The sequence below is a fragment of the Sphaerodactylus townsendi genome, linkage group LG16, assembly GCF_021028975.2.
Source record: "Sphaerodactylus townsendi isolate TG3544 linkage group LG16, MPM_Stown_v2.3, whole genome shotgun sequence".
Lineage (NCBI taxonomy): Eukaryota > Metazoa > Chordata > Lepidosauria > Squamata > Sphaerodactylidae > Sphaerodactylus > Sphaerodactylus townsendi.
Window position 1 is genome coordinate 11,791,383 of NC_059440.1, and position 21,024 is coordinate 11,812,406.

General features: G+C 49.6%; 1 protein-coding gene across 3 annotated transcripts in view; it reads left to right on the plus strand.

Annotated features, from left to right (window-relative positions):
* MYO1C (myosin IC) overlaps positions 1-21,024 on the plus strand; it is a 77,167-nt gene that overhangs the window by 28,990 nt on the left and 27,153 nt on the right. The window contains exons 1-6 of one of the 3 annotated variants that reach the window (XM_048519048.1): positions 4,333-4,559; positions 12,143-12,298; positions 13,618-13,733; positions 16,802-17,000; positions 18,068-18,148; positions 19,553-19,732. In XM_048519048.1, coding sequence (XP_048375005.1) covers positions 4,542-4,559; positions 12,143-12,298; positions 13,618-13,733; positions 16,802-17,000; positions 18,068-18,148; positions 19,553-19,732 — 750 coding nt within the window. In that variant the 5' untranslated portion in view covers positions 4,333-4,541. Of the gene's footprint in view, positions 1-4,332; positions 4,560-12,142; positions 12,299-13,617; positions 13,734-16,801; positions 17,001-18,067; positions 18,149-19,552; positions 19,733-21,024 lie in introns of those variants that run through there. The other 2 variants (XM_048519049.1, XM_048519050.1) reach the window with 2 other exon arrangements.

Here is a 21,024-nt window from a genome sequence, read left to right on the forward strand (position 1 = left end):
GGTTCGCCATCACTGCTGTAGGGTTTTCAAGGAAAGAGACATTTGGAGGTTTGCCGTGCCTGCTGGAGCATTCACGACCCTGGTTTTCCTTGGAAGTCTCCCATCCAAATACTTGCCAGGGTCAGTCTGACAGTGTGTGACTGGGCCAATAAGTTTCCATGGCATGAGTGGGGATTTGAACCTGGCTTTCCCAGATCCTAGTTTGGCATTTAACTACAGTACTACACTGACTCTCTACCAGCGTGGCGTAGTGGTTAAGAGCAGGTACACTCTAATCTGAAGAACCGGGTTTGATTCCCCGCTCTGCCACTTGGGCTGTGGAGGCTTCCGTGGTGAACTAGATTAGCTTGTGCACGCCAACACACGCCAGCTGGGTGACCTTGGGCTAGTCATAGTTCTTTGGAGCTCTCTCAGCCCCACCCACCTCACAGGGTGTTTGTTGTGAGGGGGGAAGGGAAAGGAGATTGTGAACCCCTTACAAGAGTGAAAGGGGGGATATAAATCCAACTCTTCTTCTTCATGCTGTGCAAGTTGTCATTCTTAGATGGCCCCTGGTGTGTATGTGTGTGTGGGAGATTCCTTTGCCCTGCTGATTGAGGAGTGACACAGTCCTAGTGGACGGTTCCTCTCTTGCTCGATAGTGCCCTTTGGGTTTTTTAACTGATGGAAGCAGTGAGGAGTTCTTGGTTTTTCTTGTTGCATTTTGCCTTCTGAGTCTGAGCGCTGGGCGAATATGTTTCCACAGAGGAATGATTCCAGCGACCACAAACTCGGGACACTTCACTTTTCCTGTGAAAACATTTTTTCTCCTTAAAAGGCAAATGATGGCCCGGCTGCTGGGAGGGACTGTTAGAAGGAAGAATGCGCCCTGGCGGAGCTGTCTCAGACGCTGCCAAAAAAACCCAACTCGCGTAGCTTCTTTATGCCAGATTTTGTGAAGCTGCAGGACTACCCCAAGCAAGAGCTTTGAGATGAGGCTGACATGGGGTGGTGGTGGTGGTGGTCTGTGTAATCCTCCACCCGGAGGAACAGACTCTGGGGTCTCAGAACAGAACCCAGTGAAAGAAGTGGTGTTGGAAACAATACGTGAGGCCCCTTCCGCACATGCGGAATAATGCACTTTAAATGTACTTTGCAGCTGGATTTCACTGTGCGGAATAGCAAAATCAACTTTCAAACAGTTGTGAAAAGTGGATTGAAAGTGCATTATTCTGCAAGTGCGGAAGGGGCCTGAGAGAGAATGGGAAGTGGAGGCCGGCTTGATGAATAAGTACTGTTGCTGCTTGGTGGAACAGTTCTGGTCCCTTCCACACATGCAGAATAAAGCACTTTCAGTGCACTTTGCAGCTGGATTTTACTGTGCGGAATAGCAAAATCCACTTTCAACAGTTGTAAAAAGTGGATTGAAAGTGCATTATTCTGCATGTGCGGAAGGGGCCTCAGAGAGGCCTCTGCACATGTTTCAGGGAGCCCATGGTCTGTCTACCCCTTCCCTGGTGTTCCGGAGATGCACCACTAATTGCCCAAGATCTTCATGTGCATTCAGGACATTTTTGAAACTTGACATTAAAGAACACCTAATTTCCAGCCTATCTCTTATGAATGCTGCTCTTGAGGAATTCAAAAGCGGAAGAGAACTTGGTAGGAGAATTCTGAGCTGGAGAGACTCTCTCACCAGGTTGTGGTTGGCGACAACTTTCTGTAGGGAGTGGCCAGGGCACTTTTTTGGACGAAAGTGGTGTGTTTGCATTCCATTGTTTCTTTTGTTTGTGGATTATGATTTACCTTGTTGTGGCCTCACATCAGCGCACTGCCCGGTCCCCCGGTTTCATTTTTTCTTAACCACATAGGGCAAGAAAGTTTATCTATGTGCAAAACTTTTTCCAGGAAAGGTAGAGAACTTTTCTGTCTGTGCTTCCAGGCAGTGACATTTATGAGCCCCTGTGGTTTTTCCACTTGTACTGTAGGGGGTGGGACTGATCTTGCACATAGATGACTATCCATTTGGAGTCTTCTGAGAGCTTGAGCACTAAATGGGATGAGGTTCAAGACAACGACTCTGATTCAGGATGTACCAGCTAAACAGGGAAAGAGGAAGCCCAAACTCTGGCTCATTCCACACATGCAGAATAATGCACTTTCAAACTGCTTTCAGTGCTCTTTGAAGCTGTGCGGAATAGAAAAATCCACTTGCAAACAGTTGTGAAAGTGATTTGAAAACGCATTATTTTGCGTGTGCGGAAGGGGCCTCTGACTCAGTAAAGACAGCTACAAATACCAGTGTGCAAGACCCGAGCAAGGCTGTTAATGTCAGGGCATTTTGGAGTCATTAATTTATAGGGTCACCAGAAGTCGGAATCAACTTGCTGGCACATAACACACAATAAGATCCTTGCCATTTTGGATTACTTGTGACCTGGCGGCAGATGATCCAGATGGTCAGATTTTATTCCTGAAACCACAGACCCTGTCCGTCCCAAAAGGAGGAGATGTAGAAGCCGTCCTGAAAATTACTGAAAAACTCATCAGGATCCATAAATATCAGTTTAGTTCCAGCAATAGCAAAAACAGACACTTCTGGGGGAGATGAATATCCCGTGGTTTTGCCTGGTTTGGTTCTGACCAGCTTGGCAGGCCGTGGCCTTGGCTCGAGGCGTTTCCGTGAGCTCAGGGGGTTTCCGGCCGTTTTCATTCCTCGTACAAGAATCTCTGAGCTGTCGGGAAAACTGTTGCTTATTAGCAGTCCCCCTGCTTTTGTCCAAGGCTGATGGTGGGACTCGGAAAACCAGATTGAGATCTCTGGCAACAGGAAGGACTCTTTTCTAGACATGGTTGAACTCAGTGGTGGTATTCAGCCGGTTCGCGCCACTTTGGCAGAACCGGCTGTTAAAATGGTGCTCGTAAACAACCAGTTGTTACATTATTTGAATCCCACCACCGGAACCGGTTGTTAAATTGTTTGAATTCCACCACTGGTTGAACCCCATCTCAAAAATGTGGTTGGTTATTTCAGGAACAGCCTTGTCCCTTTTTGGTACTATACTCTATTTCTCTTAAAGATGATAGTACAGTGGTGACGAACCTTTGGCACTCCAGATGTTATGGACTACAGTTCCCATCAGCCATGCTGGCAGGGGCTGATGGGAATTGTAGGGGCTGGCAGGGGCTGATGGGAATTCCCATCAATTGGCCATGCTGGCAGGGGCTGATGGGAATTGTAGTCCATAACATCTGGAGTGCCAAAAGTTTGCCACCACGGTGATAGTATATTCCTCTTCCACAGACCTTCTTTGTGGTAGAATGCTCCACCTGGATCCTAATGCCTCTCCAGCTCTGTTCCCCACCCCCACCCTTTGGAAAATTTGAAAATAAAAATACAATTTGACATAAATGCTCTTGTATCAAAGTACCATGTTCAGTGATGCACAAAATAATGGTTTTGAGAAAGGCAGTGCATAAAAATGAATTATAATTCTCACGTTCATTTGGGACCGTATTCTAATGTGGAAACATCAAGTTTTCGACCGCTGCACTTCAACTGACCGAACTAACATCTTTATGTGGAACAGAGTTTAGTTTGGTTGAGGGTTTTCTGGGTTGTGTGGCCGTGGTCTGGTCGGTCTTGTCCCTAACGTGTTGCCTGCATCTGTGGCTGGCATCTTCGGATGTTTATCACAGACAGAAGGCTGTTATACACTGTGTCTAGAGTTTAGTGTATTTCACCACTGCTGCATCATTTTGCCATGCCAGGGCTGATGGGAATTGTAGTCCATGAACATCTGAGGCACCAGAGTTGGACACCTCTGATGTATGTGCTGCTTGTCCAGGAGGGTCGCGTGACACGTCTCACAACAGTACATTTAAAAACAAATGCCTTTCAATAACAAGCATTAATAAAAACCAAACCCACTTAGTAATATAGACCTAGAAGCAGTAGAGGAACCCCTCTTTGTGGATTCACGGGGCCACCATAAGCCACTTTAAAAAAGCGGCCACCACAGTTGGTCACAGTTGAATTAAAACTATCTGGGGTTGGGGCCGAGCCGGAGAGTTCCGTGGCTCCTCTTTGCCTCTTGATTTTTGTGGGGTGGACACCTGGCTATCAGAGGGCTTGGCTTGGCTCAGCTCTGGCCAGGGCTCTTCCATTTGCAATACCCGCCTGGGGGCCTCCTTCCTTCTGTGGTTTTTATGAGCTTTGGGCCGTGCCCAGCTCGTCCAGCCACCCGGATTCCTTTGCTCTGCCTCCCTGGCTTGCGGGGAGAGAGCCGTCCCCAGCAGAAGGCAGCCTGTGGCCAGAGCGCAGTGGCTGTTTCCCCCCTTGTGATCCTGGTGCGCTCTCGCGGCCGCCTCTCCCCCTCCCTTCCCCCTCTCTGCTGTCAAAACGCCCTTCTCTGGAGTCTGGGCTGGGCTGGGGGGAGTCATTCCTAAGGAACCAGAAAATGCCACGGGAGGACGGAGTGGCAACTGACAGTGGCAACGAACCAGCTTTCTCCGGCTCCTGCTCTTAGAGGAGGGGTCCAGCGACTCGGCGTGGGACAGCCATGAAGTTCAGGGCGGTGGTGAGGGCTGCCTTCAGAGCTGGGCACGGGCGGAGGGGCGAGAGAAGGACTCTGAGCCGTCTCAGTGCCTTTCCAGTTCACTGCCTCTGCTGGAAAAAGGGAAAGTCGGGTGGAGGGGAAGGGAATTCGAGGCCGAGCTGGGGAGGAGGGGCACGCCTCTCGTGCAGTGTTGCGTGCCTCTGCCGGGCATCTCACTCAAGGGGAACAGTGAATCTGACGGGGACAGGGATTTCCTTTGCGCGGCTTTTTCTTCCTCTCTCGGGGCAGATTGAGATTTCCAGGCTGGAAGGGCATGTCGGAGACCCCTGGGGGGGGAGGGGGTGCCGCACCCTCCCCTGTCCTGCACACAGCTGTCGTTGTGAGGACTACAAAGCGGGCTGGGCCTTGGTTGGGGCTCTGTCTTGGGAGCGATGGTGGTGAAACTAAGGCTGTTTGTTCAGGGTGCCAAGGCTGGAAGATGGCAGCAAGCGGTCTGGGCAGCTGGCACAGGAAGCGTGGTGTGTAGCTAGGTTTGCTCGCAGGTGGCAAAGTGGGAAGTCAGCTGGTTGCTGTAAGCAGATCAGAGCCAGAGTTCTTGGGAAGCACCTCTTGGGCTTTCAGAAGTTTTCAACGGTCTGAATACCGATGATTACAGCGTCTCCACCTGTATGGTGGGCGAAGCCCTAATCCAGGCTGAGTGCTAAAGCCTGCTTGGCGTGAGCAGTCAAGTTATGTCAAGGTCCCTGGGCAGGCAGAAGGACCCCTTGGGAGCTGTTCCGATATCCTTCATTTATTTATTTGTTTCATTCTGGTAGCAACTACATAGGCCAGTGATGGCAAACCTTTTCGAGATCAAGTGCCCAAGTTGTGACCCAAGACCCACTTATTAATCGCAAAGTGCCAACACGGCAATTTAACCTGAATACTGAAGTTTTAGTTTAGAAAAAACGGTTGGCTTCGAGGCATGTGTTAGTTGTGAGTAACCTTGGTGGTAGTCGGTGGTTTTGCTTTGAAGCAACTGTGCTACTCTTCCAACGGGTGAATCACGACCCTAGGAGGGTTTACTCAGAAGCAAGCCCCATTGCCAGCAACCGAGCATACTCCCAGGTAAAGGATCACGCTTTAGTTCTTTGCATGAAAATCAGTGGGGTTTAACAGCGCTTGACGGGGTTACCTACACTGTTTCCCCAAAACTAGGTCTTAGGTTTAATGCTAATAATCGAGCCCAGTAGCCCAGGCCAGCCTAAATGTGTGAAGGGTGGTGGGGGCGACTCTGTTTGCGCGTGCCCACAGAACGGGCTCTGAGTGCCACCTCTGGCACCCGTGCCATAGGTTCACCACCACTGACATAGGCTGACCCAGGATTGGCTTGAGAACCTATTATTGTGTGTTTCTCTCTCTCTCTCTGCATATATGTAATTTCAGGAGGGTAGCCATGTTGCTTTGCGCTTGCCCCCTTAAAGAACAACAGTCAATCAGTCAATCAAACAAACAATCAGTCAAGCTTTATTATGGTCACAGACCAGCATAAAAGAACAACAAGGTATTCAGGGTATAAGGTTTTGAGAGTCAACATTCTTGGATACATTTGTGTTTGTTTATGTTTATTCGATCGATAAGCTGCCCTTCCCCAAATGGGATCAGGGTACAGCGTTGATCAGACAAAAATATGCTGATTCAGACCATTTGTCTAACAAAGCTGGCATGGTTTACTTAGACTGGCTGTGGATCTCCAGGGTCCCAGGAGATCCTTTTACATTCTCTGCTACCTGGTCCTTTTAACTGGAGATATCAGGGATTGAACCAGGCACCTTCTGCATGCCGAGCAAAGGTTCTACCACTGAGCCGCAGCCTTTCCATGCCTCCCTCATTCTTGCACCTCACCACTTGGCCTCTCCTGTCCTGGGTCTCTCCCCTTTGTCTCCAAATGGAGCTGCTGTCCTAGAAGAACCAGGAAGAAAGGAAGTTCTCACCTCCAGGGAGCAGTTAATAAAACACTGATATCTCGACCTGCCTATTTTGTCCCGGGGAGGCTGTGTTCCGAAACAATGCCCAATAGTTTCCCTCTCTTTTTAACGGTCAATTTCAAGGCACCCATTGTTAGATTGACGTTTGTGCCTCTCTCCCCCACGTGGTTGACGTGGTACTTGATTGGGAAAGCAGAAGTGCCCGCGACTGAGAGGCGATGGCGTGGTTCCATTTGGGAGAGGAATCCCCTTAAAAGAAACTGCAGGAGGAGGAAAAGGAACATTCAAGGCATAACAAGGATATCCTGAAATTCTTTATTTGAAGGCATAAACACAATCAAAGAAGAGTTTCGATTTATACCCCGCCTTTTCCGCCCTGTGAGGAGTGTCAAAGTGGCTTACAAACCCCTTCCCTTCTTCTCCCCATAACAGACCCCTTGCAAGGGATGTCCGGCTGAGAGAGTTCTGAGAGACCTGGAAGTGGCCCGAGGTCACCCCCTGCAGGCTTCATGTGCAGGAGCAGGGAAACAAATCCAGTTTACCAGATTAGAGTCTGCTAATCATGTAGAGTGGGGAATCAAACCCGGTTCTCCAGATTAGACTCCGCTGCTCTTAACTGCTACACCACATTCAACGGCAGCGATGAAATAAAATACGGAATGTAGTTCCTTTTTCCCTAAACTTTTCTACTTTAACCCCCACACAGCTTTAAAAATTTTCTGTGCGCTTCCATCTGAGCAGCTATTTCTTGCTGCCACTCAATTCACATCCGAAGAGACCCTTGAAGCAGGACTGAACTTGATAAGGAAGTATTCTCATGGACTCCCTCGTGGATGCTGGAAACACAATTTGGGGTCTGTCTTTTAATAATTAAAAAGTACCTTGCTGTGCCCTTAAGATTCTTTGTTTCTTTGGAAGGCAGTCAGCCAGCTGGTCGGGAACTTTCAGCCTCTATCAGCTTAGAGGAGGAAGAGGAAGAGGAAGAAGAAGAGTTGGATTTTTCTCCACCCTTTCTCTCCTATAGGTGACTCAAAGGGGCTTACAAACTCCTTTCATTTCCCCCCCTCACAACAAACACCCTGTGAGGTAGGTGGGGTTTAGAGAGCTCCAAAAAACTGTGACTAGCCCAAGGTCACCCAGCTGGCGTGTGTTGGAGTGCACAGGCTAATCTGAATTCCCCAGATAAGCCTCCACAGCTCAGGCGGCTAAACGGAGAGTCAAACCCGGTTCCTCCAGATTAGAGTGCACCTGCTCTTAACTACTATGCTACTGCTGCTTAGCCGCCGCCCCCCTCCCGACAGCAACAAGCAAGGCAAAGGGGGACGGGGAGCAACGTGGCCCATCGTCCCCTCACCTCCATCCAAGATTGGTTCACCAGGAGGTGTAATTGGCAGCCGTTGCTGCCAGAATTCCATGCAAGGGCTGATAGCAGCAGGAAATACACTGAGATTGCAACTTCTAAGCAAGATCATACAGAATGTTCCATGACTAGTGGTGGAACCCCTGAGCCGATTGTACAGCCTGTTCTGACTCTTGCACGTAGGAGACCGTCTTCTAAGTCATCCCGATCAAATGGCTTAATCAGTTGCTGAGGATGGAAGCCCTTGTGGTCGCTGGTTCGATTTATAATGAGGCAGAAATAGAGCTTCATGATAATGAAAAAGCCATAAAAAGGAGCTTCATAATATGAAGAAAAGAAGAGTTGAATTTATATCCCCCCTTTCTCTCCTATCGGAGACTCAAAGGGGCTTACACACTCCTTTCTCTTCCCCCCTCACAACAAACACCCTGTGAGGTAGGTGGGGCTGAGAGAGCTCCAAAGAACCGTGACTAGCCCAAGGTCACCCAACTGGCGTGTGTGGGAGTGTATAGGCTAATCTGAATTCCCCAGATAAGCCTCCACAGCTCAGGCGGCAGAGCAGGGAATCAAACCCGGTTCCTCCAGATTAGAGTACACCTGCTCTTAACCACTACGCCACTGCTGCTCCACATGAAAAATCCACATGAGAGAGCCATGTAGAAGTAGGGCTTTTTTCTACCAATCTGGGGAGCCCCCAGGTTTGCAGAAAAATCAAGCTTCTGGACAGTCCTCAAGGGCAGCCCCCCTGTGGCAATCTGATCTTGATGTTACCAGGGCATGCCCCACAATGGCAGGATCTTTCTTGCTCAGGGAAGTCTGCCGCTGGTGCAGCAGCCGAAGCTGGAGGCAGGTGCTACTCCACCTGCTTATCAAAAGGCGGCCTTGAGAGAGCCAGCGTGGTGCAGTGGTTAAGAGCAGATGCACTCTAATCTGGAGAACCGGGTTTGATTCCCCGCCCTGCCACTTGAGCTGTGGAGGCTTATCTGGTGAACTTGAGTAGCTTGTGCACTCTGACACACGCCAGCTGGGTGACCTTGGGCTGGTCACAGTTCTTCAGAGCTCTCTCAGCCAGGGGGGAGGAAAAGGAAATTGTCAGCCCCTTTGAGTCTCCTTACAGGAGAGAAAGGGGAGATATAAATCCAAACTCTTCTTCTTCTTGATGATAAGATTTCAGCAGCAACTTGACTAACAGTGGCTCGGAGAGGGGAGTAAATGTGGTATATTTACTGTTCCAAGCTTGGGCCCCCTGGTTGGCCAGCTGGTGGTGGGTGGATCTGCGGGTGGGGGGTGAGGGTGGGGGTGGGAAGAGCCCCTGTTTCTCATACTGGAGTCATCGGCTGGAAGTGTATACACAGCTCTAAGACAGAACTTGAGCCGTCCTAATGAGCTGCTTGCACAAAAGCGGAATATAGTTCCGAGCCTTTCAAAGCTGGGAAGCTAAACCACTGTTATTACTTGTGGGGTAGACCACCAAGGAACCCCAGGGGGGTTACGCAGAGGAAGGCAGTGGCAAACCATCTCTTGCCTTGAAGACCTCATGAAAGTTACCGTCAATCGGTCGCAACTGGATGGCACTGATCTGTTTTATTTTTTACATTTTGTAAATTAAAACCGAGTAAATTAAAACTGAGTTGCCCGGTATTTTGCCTTGAGTTCGAAACGACCCGTACGGCTTGGATCCGGCAACTCTCTTTTGGTCTGGAAGGAGCCAAACTCTGCTGGGTTCGACCGTCAAAGAGCAACGTACTCAAAAAGCCATCTGCACTGTTTTTGAACATTTGTTGATACTTGCACGTGTTCCTACCCCCTGCCTGTTCCCTAATCTGACCCCTGGCAGAGACCACCAGATGTACTGAAACGTGGAGCAGATGCTGCCTTTGTGGAATGCAAACCAGCGTGCGTGTGATTTATGCTTCTCTCCCCCTAGCCGTCTTCTGGATCCTGCTGATTATGTGCTAGGAGATCCTAGATGGGCGGCCCAGGTCTCTTACACCCTTTAGAGATTTCTGCGACAACCCAAAGGTGTTAAACATGTGAAAAGGCTGCTCTGTGACAGCCTGTGATTCTCTTTTTGGTTGTAGTCTGGTTGTTGTGTTTTGGGGGGGGGATGTCCTCCCCAGTTGAGTAAGCTTCAACAGCAGTGACCAGCAGCGTGGTGTAGTGGTTAAGAGCAGGTGCACTCTAATCTGGAGAACCGGGTTTGATTCCCCACTCCTCCACCTGAGCGGCAAAGGCTTATCTGGTGAACCAGATGTGTCTCCGCCCTCCTACGTTCTTGCTGGATGACCTTGGGCTAGTCCAGGGGTCTGCAACCTGTGGCTCCCCAGATGTTCATGAACTACAATTCCCATCAGCCCCTGCCAGCATGGCCAATTGGCCATGCTGGCAGGGGTTGATGGGATTTGTAGTCCATGAACATCTGGAGAGCCGCAGGTTGCAGACCCCTGGGCTAGTCACAGTTCTTCGGAACTCTCTCAGCCACACCTGCCTCACAAGGTGTCTGTTGTGGAGAGAGGAAGATAAAGGAGCTTGTAAGCCACCTTGAGTCTCCTTACAGGAGAGAAAGGTGGGGTATAAATCCACAATCATCTTCTACATTTTGCAGAGGGCGAGTTGTAAAAACAGACGGGAAAACATCCCAGGGAGTGGCAGGTGCAGCTCTGTAAACCTCCTTCCCCTCTCCTGGGAATGGCTAAGGGAGGAGTTGTTCTTAGTGGCAGGCATTTCTCCACGGGGCTCTGTGCAGTTCCAGACGTCTTTCTCGCACCTTAGCGCAGTCAGCAAAGAGTCAGGGGCAACTCCCCTGCCCAGCTTTCTCACAATGTTAACCATGAAGGTGGAGGGCCTGTGGACGCAGATTCAGCAGAAGAGGTCCCTCATCCCTGTTGGGTACCACCTGCCCCAGCATGCTCCAAAGGAGGTGAGCACAGGAGGAAACAGTGGTTTTATTGGGTTGATGGGGTGGTCAGCAAAGAGCAAGAAGCGGACCCCTGGCTTCCTTCCATCCTGAGGCCATGCGGAGGATGGGTGCCACCGGAAATGGGGAGGGGGGCTCCAGATGAGAGCCAGCATGTTATAGCAGTTAAGGGCAGCGGACTTTCATCTGGAGAACTGGGTTTGTTTCCCCACTCCTCTAATGAAACCTGCTGGATGACCTTGGGCCAGTCACAGTTCTCTCAGAACTCTTTGAGCTCCACCTGCTTCAACTGATGCTGCAGCAGTAGCGTAGTGGTTAGGAGCAGGTGCACTCTAATCTGGAGGAACCGGGTTTGATACCCCGCTCTGCTACTTGAGCTGCGGAGGCTTATTTGGGGAATTCAGATTAGCCTGTGCACTCCCAGCTGGGTGACCTTGGGCTAGTCACAGTTCTTCTGAGCTCTCTCAGCCCCACCTACCTCACAGAGTGTTTGCTGTGAGGGGGGAAGGGCAAGGAGATTGTCAGCTCCTTTGAGTCTCCTGCAGGAGAGAAAGGGGGGATATAAATCCAAACCCCCCTCCTCCTCCTCCTCCTCCTCCTCCTCCTCCTCCTCCTCCTCCTCCTTCTTCTTCATCAAGTGCCTGTTGTGGAGAGAGGAAGGGATTGCAGTTGCATGCTACTTTGATACTCCTTAAAGTAGAGGAAAGCGGGGTACAAAAACCAACTCTTCACATGGATCTTGCTAGAGATCCCTTTTTCCCGGTGCTTCTGCACAGCCCACTCAGGTGGTGCTGGAGAATAGCCCTACAATGGAAACGATACCTCCACTCTGGCTTCCTCTGCACCCTTGGATCACTAATGGGCCAGGACAGAACAGGATTGTACAATCAGGGAGCACAAAAGCAGCGATGAGCTGCAACAGGATTTCATCCTCTTCACTGTGCTCTCTAGTGCAGGCTGTTAATAACAGTGGAGTGTAAATGGGACCCTTGGAGGAGCCGGATTCTGCTTTGTTCTTGCAACAGTCGCTCGAGCCCCCTTGCTAACCAGCTGGCATCTTGATCCTCCTTGATCTGAGATTGCCAATGCTTTAGCAGACTTAGCAGAAGGCCATTGCTTTCACATCCTGCAGGTGAGCTCCCAAAGGCATCTGGTGGGCCACTGCGAGCAGCAGAGTGCTGGACTAGATGGACTCTGGTCTGATCCAGCAGGCTCTTTCTCATGTTCTTAGGAATCGCCTTATTGCTAGGCTGTGCCGATGGTGACCTTGACTGGATTTCGCCATCGTCCTCGTCTTCTCCTTGGTCTCCATGGCTTTTATGGCTCCCTGCTTCCACTTAGTGCGTGTGTTTGCTTGCAGGCTGTTGGCAGTGGTGGAGTGCAGCTAGCCATGGAGAGCGCTCTGACGGCCCGGGATCGGGTGGGAGTCCAGGACTTCGTCCTCCTCGAAAATTTCACCAGTGAAGCGGCTTTTATTGAAAACCTGCGGAAACGGTTCAAGGAAAACCTGATCTATGTAAGTAGTGGAATGGAAGGATACGGTGTCCCTCCTCCTTCCGCCAGGAGCGGGGTTTCCCCATGTGCCTTGGTGTGTGTGTGTGTGTGTGGGGGGGACACACATGACAACACTGACTCAGAATACCTGCTTCTTCACAAAACTGATTCTGGATGCACCTGGTTATTGGATGCACCTGGCCTGGAGCAGAGAATCACAGGTGTTCGCACCAGGTAAGCCCTGAATCGTAGATGACGCATGGCCCCTTCACTTCGTTTCTTCCAGCCAGTGCCTTTAAGAAGCCCACCCTTCTGTGTCATACAGAAAGCAGGGTCCAGCAATTCAGTGTTCGGATTCCAGACACACAAGAGGTTTAGAACCATTTAAAACACCTGGTTTCTCCTAGGGTTTACACAGCCGAAATACACTCCAGATACATTTTGACTGTAACTCCTGACTTCATAAATCCTGTGACTCCAGACTTCATTTTGACATGAAGACTGCTTTTTTCCAAGGATGCCTCTGTGCATACCCCGTTGAGTTTCAAAACAGAGAGCAAAACCTAGTAATATTCCTAAGCTCAAAACCCTTAAAATAGACCAAAAGCACATGGCTCTCTACTGATTAATTGGTTTCCTTGGGAAGTGGCGGGCTCCCCTTCTCTGCTGATTCTATGACTCTCTATTAATTTAGGCAAATCATGAGTGGGAGGGCAGGAGGGGATGAGTCAGGGCTTGGCTCTTGCGGCCTTTCCTTACGTGCCCAGGGAAATGCTGATTGGGGTAGGGAAGGACTTCATCTCCAGATTGGCCAGGAATCCTGGCGGTTTTTTGCCTTCCTGGGGGCAAGGGTCACTGGGGGAGTGGGGGGGGGGGGAAACTATGAATTAATATTCAATAGTATCTAGTGGATAAGTTCCAAAGCACAAAGATATATCCCGCTAATACACAAGCCTCAATATAAAGCACACAGTGCGTTAATTGTGGTAGTGTGATCCCAAACATCCACTTATAACGGTACCTAAAGGACTACCACTATTTACTCTAATGCCTAATTCCAACGCCTAACATATAACGAATACTTGCTGCCGAACTAACAACTCTTATTCATAACATTTCCACATACAATTAAACATACAAAAATCATGAAGGATATAGAAGCTGGGGAATGTTAGCCCTTAACACATCAGTTTGTACAGTCTAATTATTTTAACTTCCTCCTCTTCTATGAATTGCCTGCATTGTGCAGGGAGGTTGGACTAGATGACCCTTGGGGGACCCTTCCAGCTCTGCATTTCTACTTCTATTTGTCTGCCTGACTCATCCCCTTCTCCTCCTCAGACCTACATTGGCTCTGTCCTGGTCTCGATTAATCCGTACAAGGACCTGGAAATCTACAGCAAGCAGCACATGGACCGCTACCGTGGCGTCAGCTTCTATGAAGTCTCTCCTCATCTGTGAGTAGCCGGGGTGTGTGTTTGTCCATGTGTCACTCAGCCGGTGTTAAGTCATTGGCCCTGCCTCTCGCAAACCCAGAGATCACTGTATGGCTGTTCCAAGCCTCCACAGCAAAGCCAGCTGCCTCCACACTAAACAACCCTTTCAATGGGAAGACAGTCCAATGTATTGTCGAAGGCTTTCACGGCCGGATTCAACTGGTTGTTGTGGGTTTTCTGGGCTGTGTGGCTGTGGTCTGGTAGATCTTGTTCCTAACGTTTTGCCTGCATCTGTGGCTGGCATCAGAGAGAAGTCTACTTCTCTCTGTGATGCACCTCTGAAGATGCCAGCCACAGATGCAGGTGAAACATTAGGAACAAGATCTACCGGACCACGGCCACACAGCCCAGAAAACTCACAACACCCAACTGGAAGACAGTTCCTTTGCCCAAGAGAGCATCCGCCCAGGGGGACATATGTGGGCAAATGTCCCCAGGCAGTACCCATTTAGTCACATGGGGTGTGTGTGTGTGTGTGTGTGTGTGTGTGTGTGTGTGTGTGTGTGTGTGTGTGTGTGTGTGTGTGTGTGTGTGTGTGTGTGTGTGTGTGTGTGTGTGTGTGTGTTGGAAAATAGCCTCTCACACCCCTCCTCCTTCTCCCTGGGTCCGGCGTGGCCAGCACTCTTAGGGAAAAAAGGGATTAATCCCGACTGTCTCCCATACAGAACAGGGACATGAAAGGGCAAACTAGGAATAATTGGTTTCCACCATGATTGCAGATCTATTTGTGTGTATGAGTGTGTATGTGTGTGTGTGTGTGGGGATGAACTACTGTATTGGAGGGATCTCCAAAGTTTGGCCCATGCACCACAACCAACCCACCAAATGATTTAATCTGGCCCGTGGCTTCTTGCCTTCCTCCTTGCCTATATCTGCCACGGTGCCTTCACGGCAGAGAGAAGCCCGTTCATTGCTGTGCTTGACCCGGCCAGGTCCAGCTTTAAACTGCAGCCTCGGCCTCTGCAGCGCACAGTTTAAAGATGCACCTGGCCAGGCTAAGACCAGTATTGAGCTGCAGGCTGGGCCTGGCCGAGTTCAGTTTTCTATTGCTGGCTCCACCTCTGAAGTCCACCTAAAGCTGGATCCAGCCAGACTGAGCCTGCAGTTCAACACTCGGCCCTTGGATATTTGTGGCCCTCGCACGTGGCCCTTGACGTGGCCCTTGCACTGAAAAGTTTGGAGATCCCTGCTCTACAGGACATAATGTTAGCGAATACTTAGTCTGTGGTTTTTAAGTTGCTTAATTTTACTTTATTGGTCGATCTTGCTTTTAGTACAAAGATAAAAATCTAAAGACACTGAAGATAGTTGCAGGAGGGTCACTGTGCTGGTCTTCAGTAGAAGAGCATGATTCGATTGCAGTAGCACTTTAAAGACTGATAAGATTTCCAGGGTAGCCGCTTCCAAGAGTCAAAGCTTTTGTATCTGACAAAGGATGCTTAGACTTTTGAAAGCTTATACCTGGGAAATCTTGTGAGTCAGGTGCTACTGGACTTAGAATAATAGAATCATAGAGTTGGAAGAGACCCCAAGGGCCCCTCAATGCAGGAACACACAATCAAAACACTCCTGACAGAAGGCCATCCAGCCTCTCTTTAAAGACCTCCAAAGAAGGACACCTTACCACACTCAGAGGTAGTGCATTCCACTGTCAACAGCCCTTACTGTCAGGAAGTTTTTCCTGCTGTTGAGATGGAATCTCTTTTCCTTCCCCTTGAACCCATCACTCCTAGTCTCTGGAGCAACAGAAAACAAGCTTGCTCCCTCGCCAACATGACATCCCTTCAAACATGGCTTTCATGTCACTTCTTAACCTTCTCTTCACCAAACGAAACATCCCCGGCTCCCTAAGTCTTGAATCTCAATGAGGTAGCTGGAGCCCTTGAGGATGAGGTTGGGTCTTGGGGTCCTTCCATTCAGTCGAAGAGTGATGAAGGGCATGCAACTTCGACAGGTAGAGACATTCTAGATCGTTCCATGAAAGAGGGGATTGGAGCTTTGCCAGATGCAGAGATATGCTGGTGCTGGGTTGCTTTGGATTGAGATATCCTGGTTCCGTGTGGGTTTGGGTAAAACAGATGGTAGGAAACTGTGAGTGTGGGAGGGAGGGACAGAGGGAGGAAGAAAGGGAGGGGGATTTTTCCCATTCCTGTCGCCTAATATTTCCCATGTTGCTAAGAAACCGGACTAGAAGCTTTGTTTGCACAGCTAGGTAAACATTTCCCAGTTTTCATTTAACGGACTTTGCTGAGCCTTGAGCTTTTCTTCTTCTTTTGCTGGAGGTGATGAATTGTGGGTTTTTGGTTTGTTATGCTTTAAAATAAACATACAGCAAAAAAAAAAAAAGGGGGGGGGTCAATATCGGGACCTCTAGAGTTGAGTTGCTCCCGAGTTTTATTCTCCACCTCGTCCCCCTTTCTCAAAGGAAAAGTGAGTGACTCTGGAGTAGATATCAAAGTTTGGCCCCAGTTTTTAGCTCCTTTGCCTTGAGAATGGGAGGGGGAGATCTGGGCCCTTGTATGTCTTTTGGAATTCAGAAGAAGATGAGTTTGGACTCATACTCCACTTTTCTCAAGTGTCACAGCGGCTTACCAACTCTTTCTGTCCCTCTCCCCGCAACAGACCCCTTATGAGGTAGGTGGGGCTGAGAGAGTTCTGAGAGAACTGTGACTGTCCCAAGGTCACCCAGCAGGCTTCATGTGGAGGAGTGGGGAATCAAACCCAGTTCTCTAGAGTCCACTGCTCTTGACCACCATACCACACTTGACTCTCGGCTCTGCCCCCTGGTTTTGCACTACCGAAACCTCGAGCTGCTGACGCATGACCTGATTGCTGGAGAATCCTCTCTTAGAGACCAGTCGAAGCAGCAAACTTCTTAGCTTGTTCTTGAGTTTGGACTGAAGCTTGATCTGGTTCCTTCTCCCGGCAAACAGGCCTTATTCAGATAAGTGTGTGTGTGGGGTGTGTGTGTGTGTGTGTGTCCAGGAGGCTGTGCTGCTTGTATAACTCCAGTTGCCCTTCCTCCTTAGCTATGCCATCGCTGACAATGCGTATCGCTCTCTGCGCACGGAGAGGAAGGACCAGTGCATCCTGATATCTGGGGAGAGCGGGGCCGGCAAGACCGAAGCCACCAAGAAGGTCCTGCAGTACTACGCTGTGACGTGCCCAGCCAGTGACCAGGTGGAAACTGTGAAAGACCGGCTCCTACAGTGCAACCCAGTCCTTGAGGTAATCCTAGAGGCTTGCTCCTCTGACTTAGACCCCCCCCCCCCATTTTTTTTCTGCCTTCCGGTGAGAAACGAGATGACGAAAGAGCATCACCCAAACCAGGCAAAATCAGCTCGTGCTTCCATGTGTCTCGTGACCAAGCACAGCAACCACTAGAGGGTAATTTGGTCTACGTTGCCTGAGAAACGAGTAGGAGAGGAGAAGACGACTTTGGATTCATACCCCACCTTTCTCTCCTGTAAGGAGACTCAAGGTGACTTACAAACTCCTTTCCCTTCCTCTCCCCACAACAGACACCTTGTGAGGTAGGTGGGCTGATAGAGTCCCGAAGAACTGTGACTAGCCCAAGGTCACCCGGCAGGAATAGGAGTGTGGAAACACATCTGGTTCACCAGATAAGCCTCTGCCACTCAGGTGGAGGAGTGGGGAACCAAATCCGGTCCTCCAGATTAGAATCCAGTGAAGCAGTGGTTGTGAAAAACAAAGCCCACCCATGAGCGTCCCCCAGGGTACAAACTTGGGCGAGATTGGGGAGCTTGCATGTAATATCAGCCAGATCTGGTCACAGTCCAGACACTTGACAGTTGTATGTAGAGGTGGGATCCAGCAGGTTCTCACAGGTTCCTGAGAGTAGGTTACTAATTATTTGTATGTGCCGAGAGGGGGTTACTAATTGGTGATTTTGCCGCATGATTTTTGCCTTAGTTACGCCCCTCCTCTCAGCAGTAGCGCGCAGAACTTGAAGCAGTCTAGCAGGAGGTGCACCGGCGTGCGTGGCAGCCTGCGCCTGCGTGCATTCGTTTCCCACCCAAGGACCGGCACAGCCCAGGAATGCCCCACCCCGGAATGCCCGGCCGTGCCCCCGTCGTGCCCCGCCCAGCCCCATTGGCGCTACGCTCCAGTTTGAATCCCACCACCATGGGAACCTGTTACTAAAATTTTTGGATCCCACTACTGGCCGTATGGTGGGGGGCGGGTGAGGGAGCCAGTTCAGAAGGCAGCGGGGCAAGTCGCTTTCCTCCTTAAACAGAGGGGTAACAGCCTTTTGCATCTTCCTTTCTCACTAGTCATTTGGGAATGCCAAAACCCTGCGCAACGACAATTCCAGCCGGTTTGGGAAATACATGGATGTCCAGTTTGATTACAAGGTGCGTGTTCGGAAACTGCTTCTCCTTTGGGGAAATTCTCAGGAACTTCTTCGGCATCCGTGGCTGTGAAGAATTAAAAGGCTATTCTAATGCAACTGGGAGAGATACAGAGAAAGGGAGCTGGCTTTGAGGCTTGGTGTACATGGGATACTGATGCAATTCCCCCCCTGTCTTTTATGGGCCCCAGAGACTAGGACCAGGAGTAATGGGTTCAAGGTGAAGGAAAAGAGATTCCACCTCAACTTCAGGAAAAACTTCCTGACAGAAAGGGCTGTTCGACAGTGGAAGGCACTACCTCGCAGTGTGGTGGAGTCTCCTTCTTTGGAGGTTTTTAAAGAGAGGCTGGATGGCCGTCTGTCAGGAATGCTTTGATAGTGTGTTCCTGCATTGCAGGGGGTTGGACCTAATGGCCCTTGGGGTCTCTTCCAACTCTGTGATTCTATGTTGCCTATAGAAGCATCCTCTCCCCTACTTCCCATTCATGGACTTCCCTCACTGCCCTTTCTCCTTGTTCATGAAATGAGCAGTTGATATGTGCTGCGTTCTCCCTTTGTGCAAAAAGCACCAATTGACAGATTCTCCTCGAGAGTGAGCAGGGTGCCAGACCTGGAACAGCTTTGTGCATGGCCTCATCACAGATCTTCAGATATAGTTACTGTTTTTTTCATCAGTAAGCTACTCCATACGCTGATCTGGATAGGCCAGACTAGCTTGACCTTCTCAGATCTCAGAAGCTAAGCAGGGTTGGCCCTGGTTAGGACTTGTTTGGGAGACCACTGAGGAATACCAAGGGTGTCACACAGAGGAATACCAAGAGACCACTGAGGAATACCAAAGGTGTCACACAGAGGAATACCAAGAGACCACTGAGGAATACCAAGGGCGTCACACCAAGGGTGTCACACATCTCTTACCTTGAAATCCCTACTGGGTTCCCGTAAGTCAGCTGAGAATTGCCAGCACTTTACGTACTCGCAGACACACACAGACAGGGTGCTCCATCTCAGAACTGGAACCAGATTCCAGGGATGTTCCCTGGTGAGGCTGAAGCAAATCCTGCCACTCTTGTCAATACCCTCCTCCTTTCGTGAGCCCCTGCCACATGTAGCTGACCAGTTCTTTTCTGGGATGGCCCAAGCTAGCCTGACCGTGTCAGATCTCAGAAGCTCAGCAGGGTTGGCCCCAGTTAGCACTTGTGTGGGAGACCACTGAGGAATACTAGGGGAGTTACACAGAGGAATGGCAACCCACCTTTCTTAGTCTCTTGCCTTAAAAACCCTACTGGGTGGGGGACCGGTTCCTTGCTGGGAATCCTACTCAGAAATCCCCCCTGGATTTCCTCTTCTGCTCATGCTTTTCCAGCCTCTTCTCCCTAACAAGGTGTGTTCATATCTTTTGGTTTAGGGAGCTCCAATTGGGGGCCACATCTTGAACTACCTTCTGGAGAAGTCCCGCGTCGTGCACCAGAATCACGGAGAGAGGAATTTCCATATATTTTATCAGCTGCTGGAGGGAGGGGAGGAAGAACTGCTCAGGAGGCTGGGGCTGGAGAAGAGCCCTCACCAGTACCAATTCTTAGTGAAGGTATGGGAGTTTGATTGGCCAAAAAAGCGTGGGAGTTTGATTGGCCAAAAAAGCGTGGGAGTTTGATTGGCCAAAGCAGCGTGGGAGTTTGGCCAAAAAAGCATGGGAGTTTGATTGGCTAAAAAAGCGTGGGAGTTTGATTGGCCAAAGAAGCGTGGGACTTTGATTGGCCAAAAAAGCGTGGGAGTTTGATTGGCTAAAAAAGCGTGGGAGTTTGATTGGCCAAAGAAGCATGGGAGTTTGATTGGCCAAAAAAGCGTGGGACTTTGATTGGCCAAAAAAGCGTGGGAGTTTGATTGGCCAAAAAAGCGTAGGAGTTTAGTGTATTGTCGAAGGCTTTCACGACCGGAACCTCTAGGGTGTTGTGGGTTTTCTGAGTTGTATGGTCGTGTTCCAGTAGCATTTTCTCCTGACGTTTCACCTGCATCTGTGGCTGGATCTGAAGATTCCAGCCACAGATGCAGGTGAAACGGTAGGAGAAAATGCTACTGGAACACGACCATATAATCTGGAAAACCCACAACACCCTAGTATGGGAGTTTGATTGGCCAAAAATGTGTGGGAGTTTGGTTGGCCAAAAATGTGTGGGAGTTTGGTTGGCCAAAAAAGTTTGAGAGTTTGATTGGCCAGAACAGTATGAAAGTTTGATTGGCAAAGAAAATACACAAAAAAAGATCCACGGAAATATATGAAAAGGCATATTTAGAAAATACATGGAAAGGAAACTGGGAAGATCCAAACCAAATAAATATCCTTTAATGAACTTGTGAAAATGTCCCATCTTTAGGACATATGAGCAGGAGATCAGACACGTTTTGCCCTTGTTAACTATTTATGCATGAACTAAGCCCAGGCAAATCAAATAAAACATGGTCATGGCAAGACTGTGTAAGAACCCTGGGGCTTTCATCACTCATGCAGTTTGCGTTGTGACTTTGTAGCGAGCATATCTTGTTCGACTTCATTTCATTTAGAGGAGGGGCCATGGCTCAGTGGTAGAACATTTGCTTGGCATGCAGAAGGTAGGTTCAATTCCTGGCATCTCCAGTTAAAGGATCAGGTGTGAAAGATCTTGATCAAAGACCTTAGGCACCTGTTGCCAGTCGGCGTAGACAGTACTGACCCTGCTGGACCGACGGTCTGATTCAATATCAGGCAGTTTCACGTGATTTATATATAGATTTTAGCAGTTAATGGCTTTTTAATGTTAGCTTTATGAGATTGTATCATATGAGGGGGGTTTTTTTGGGCAACTTTAAGGATATATCCTTTTAGTTATTTACCGAATGGAT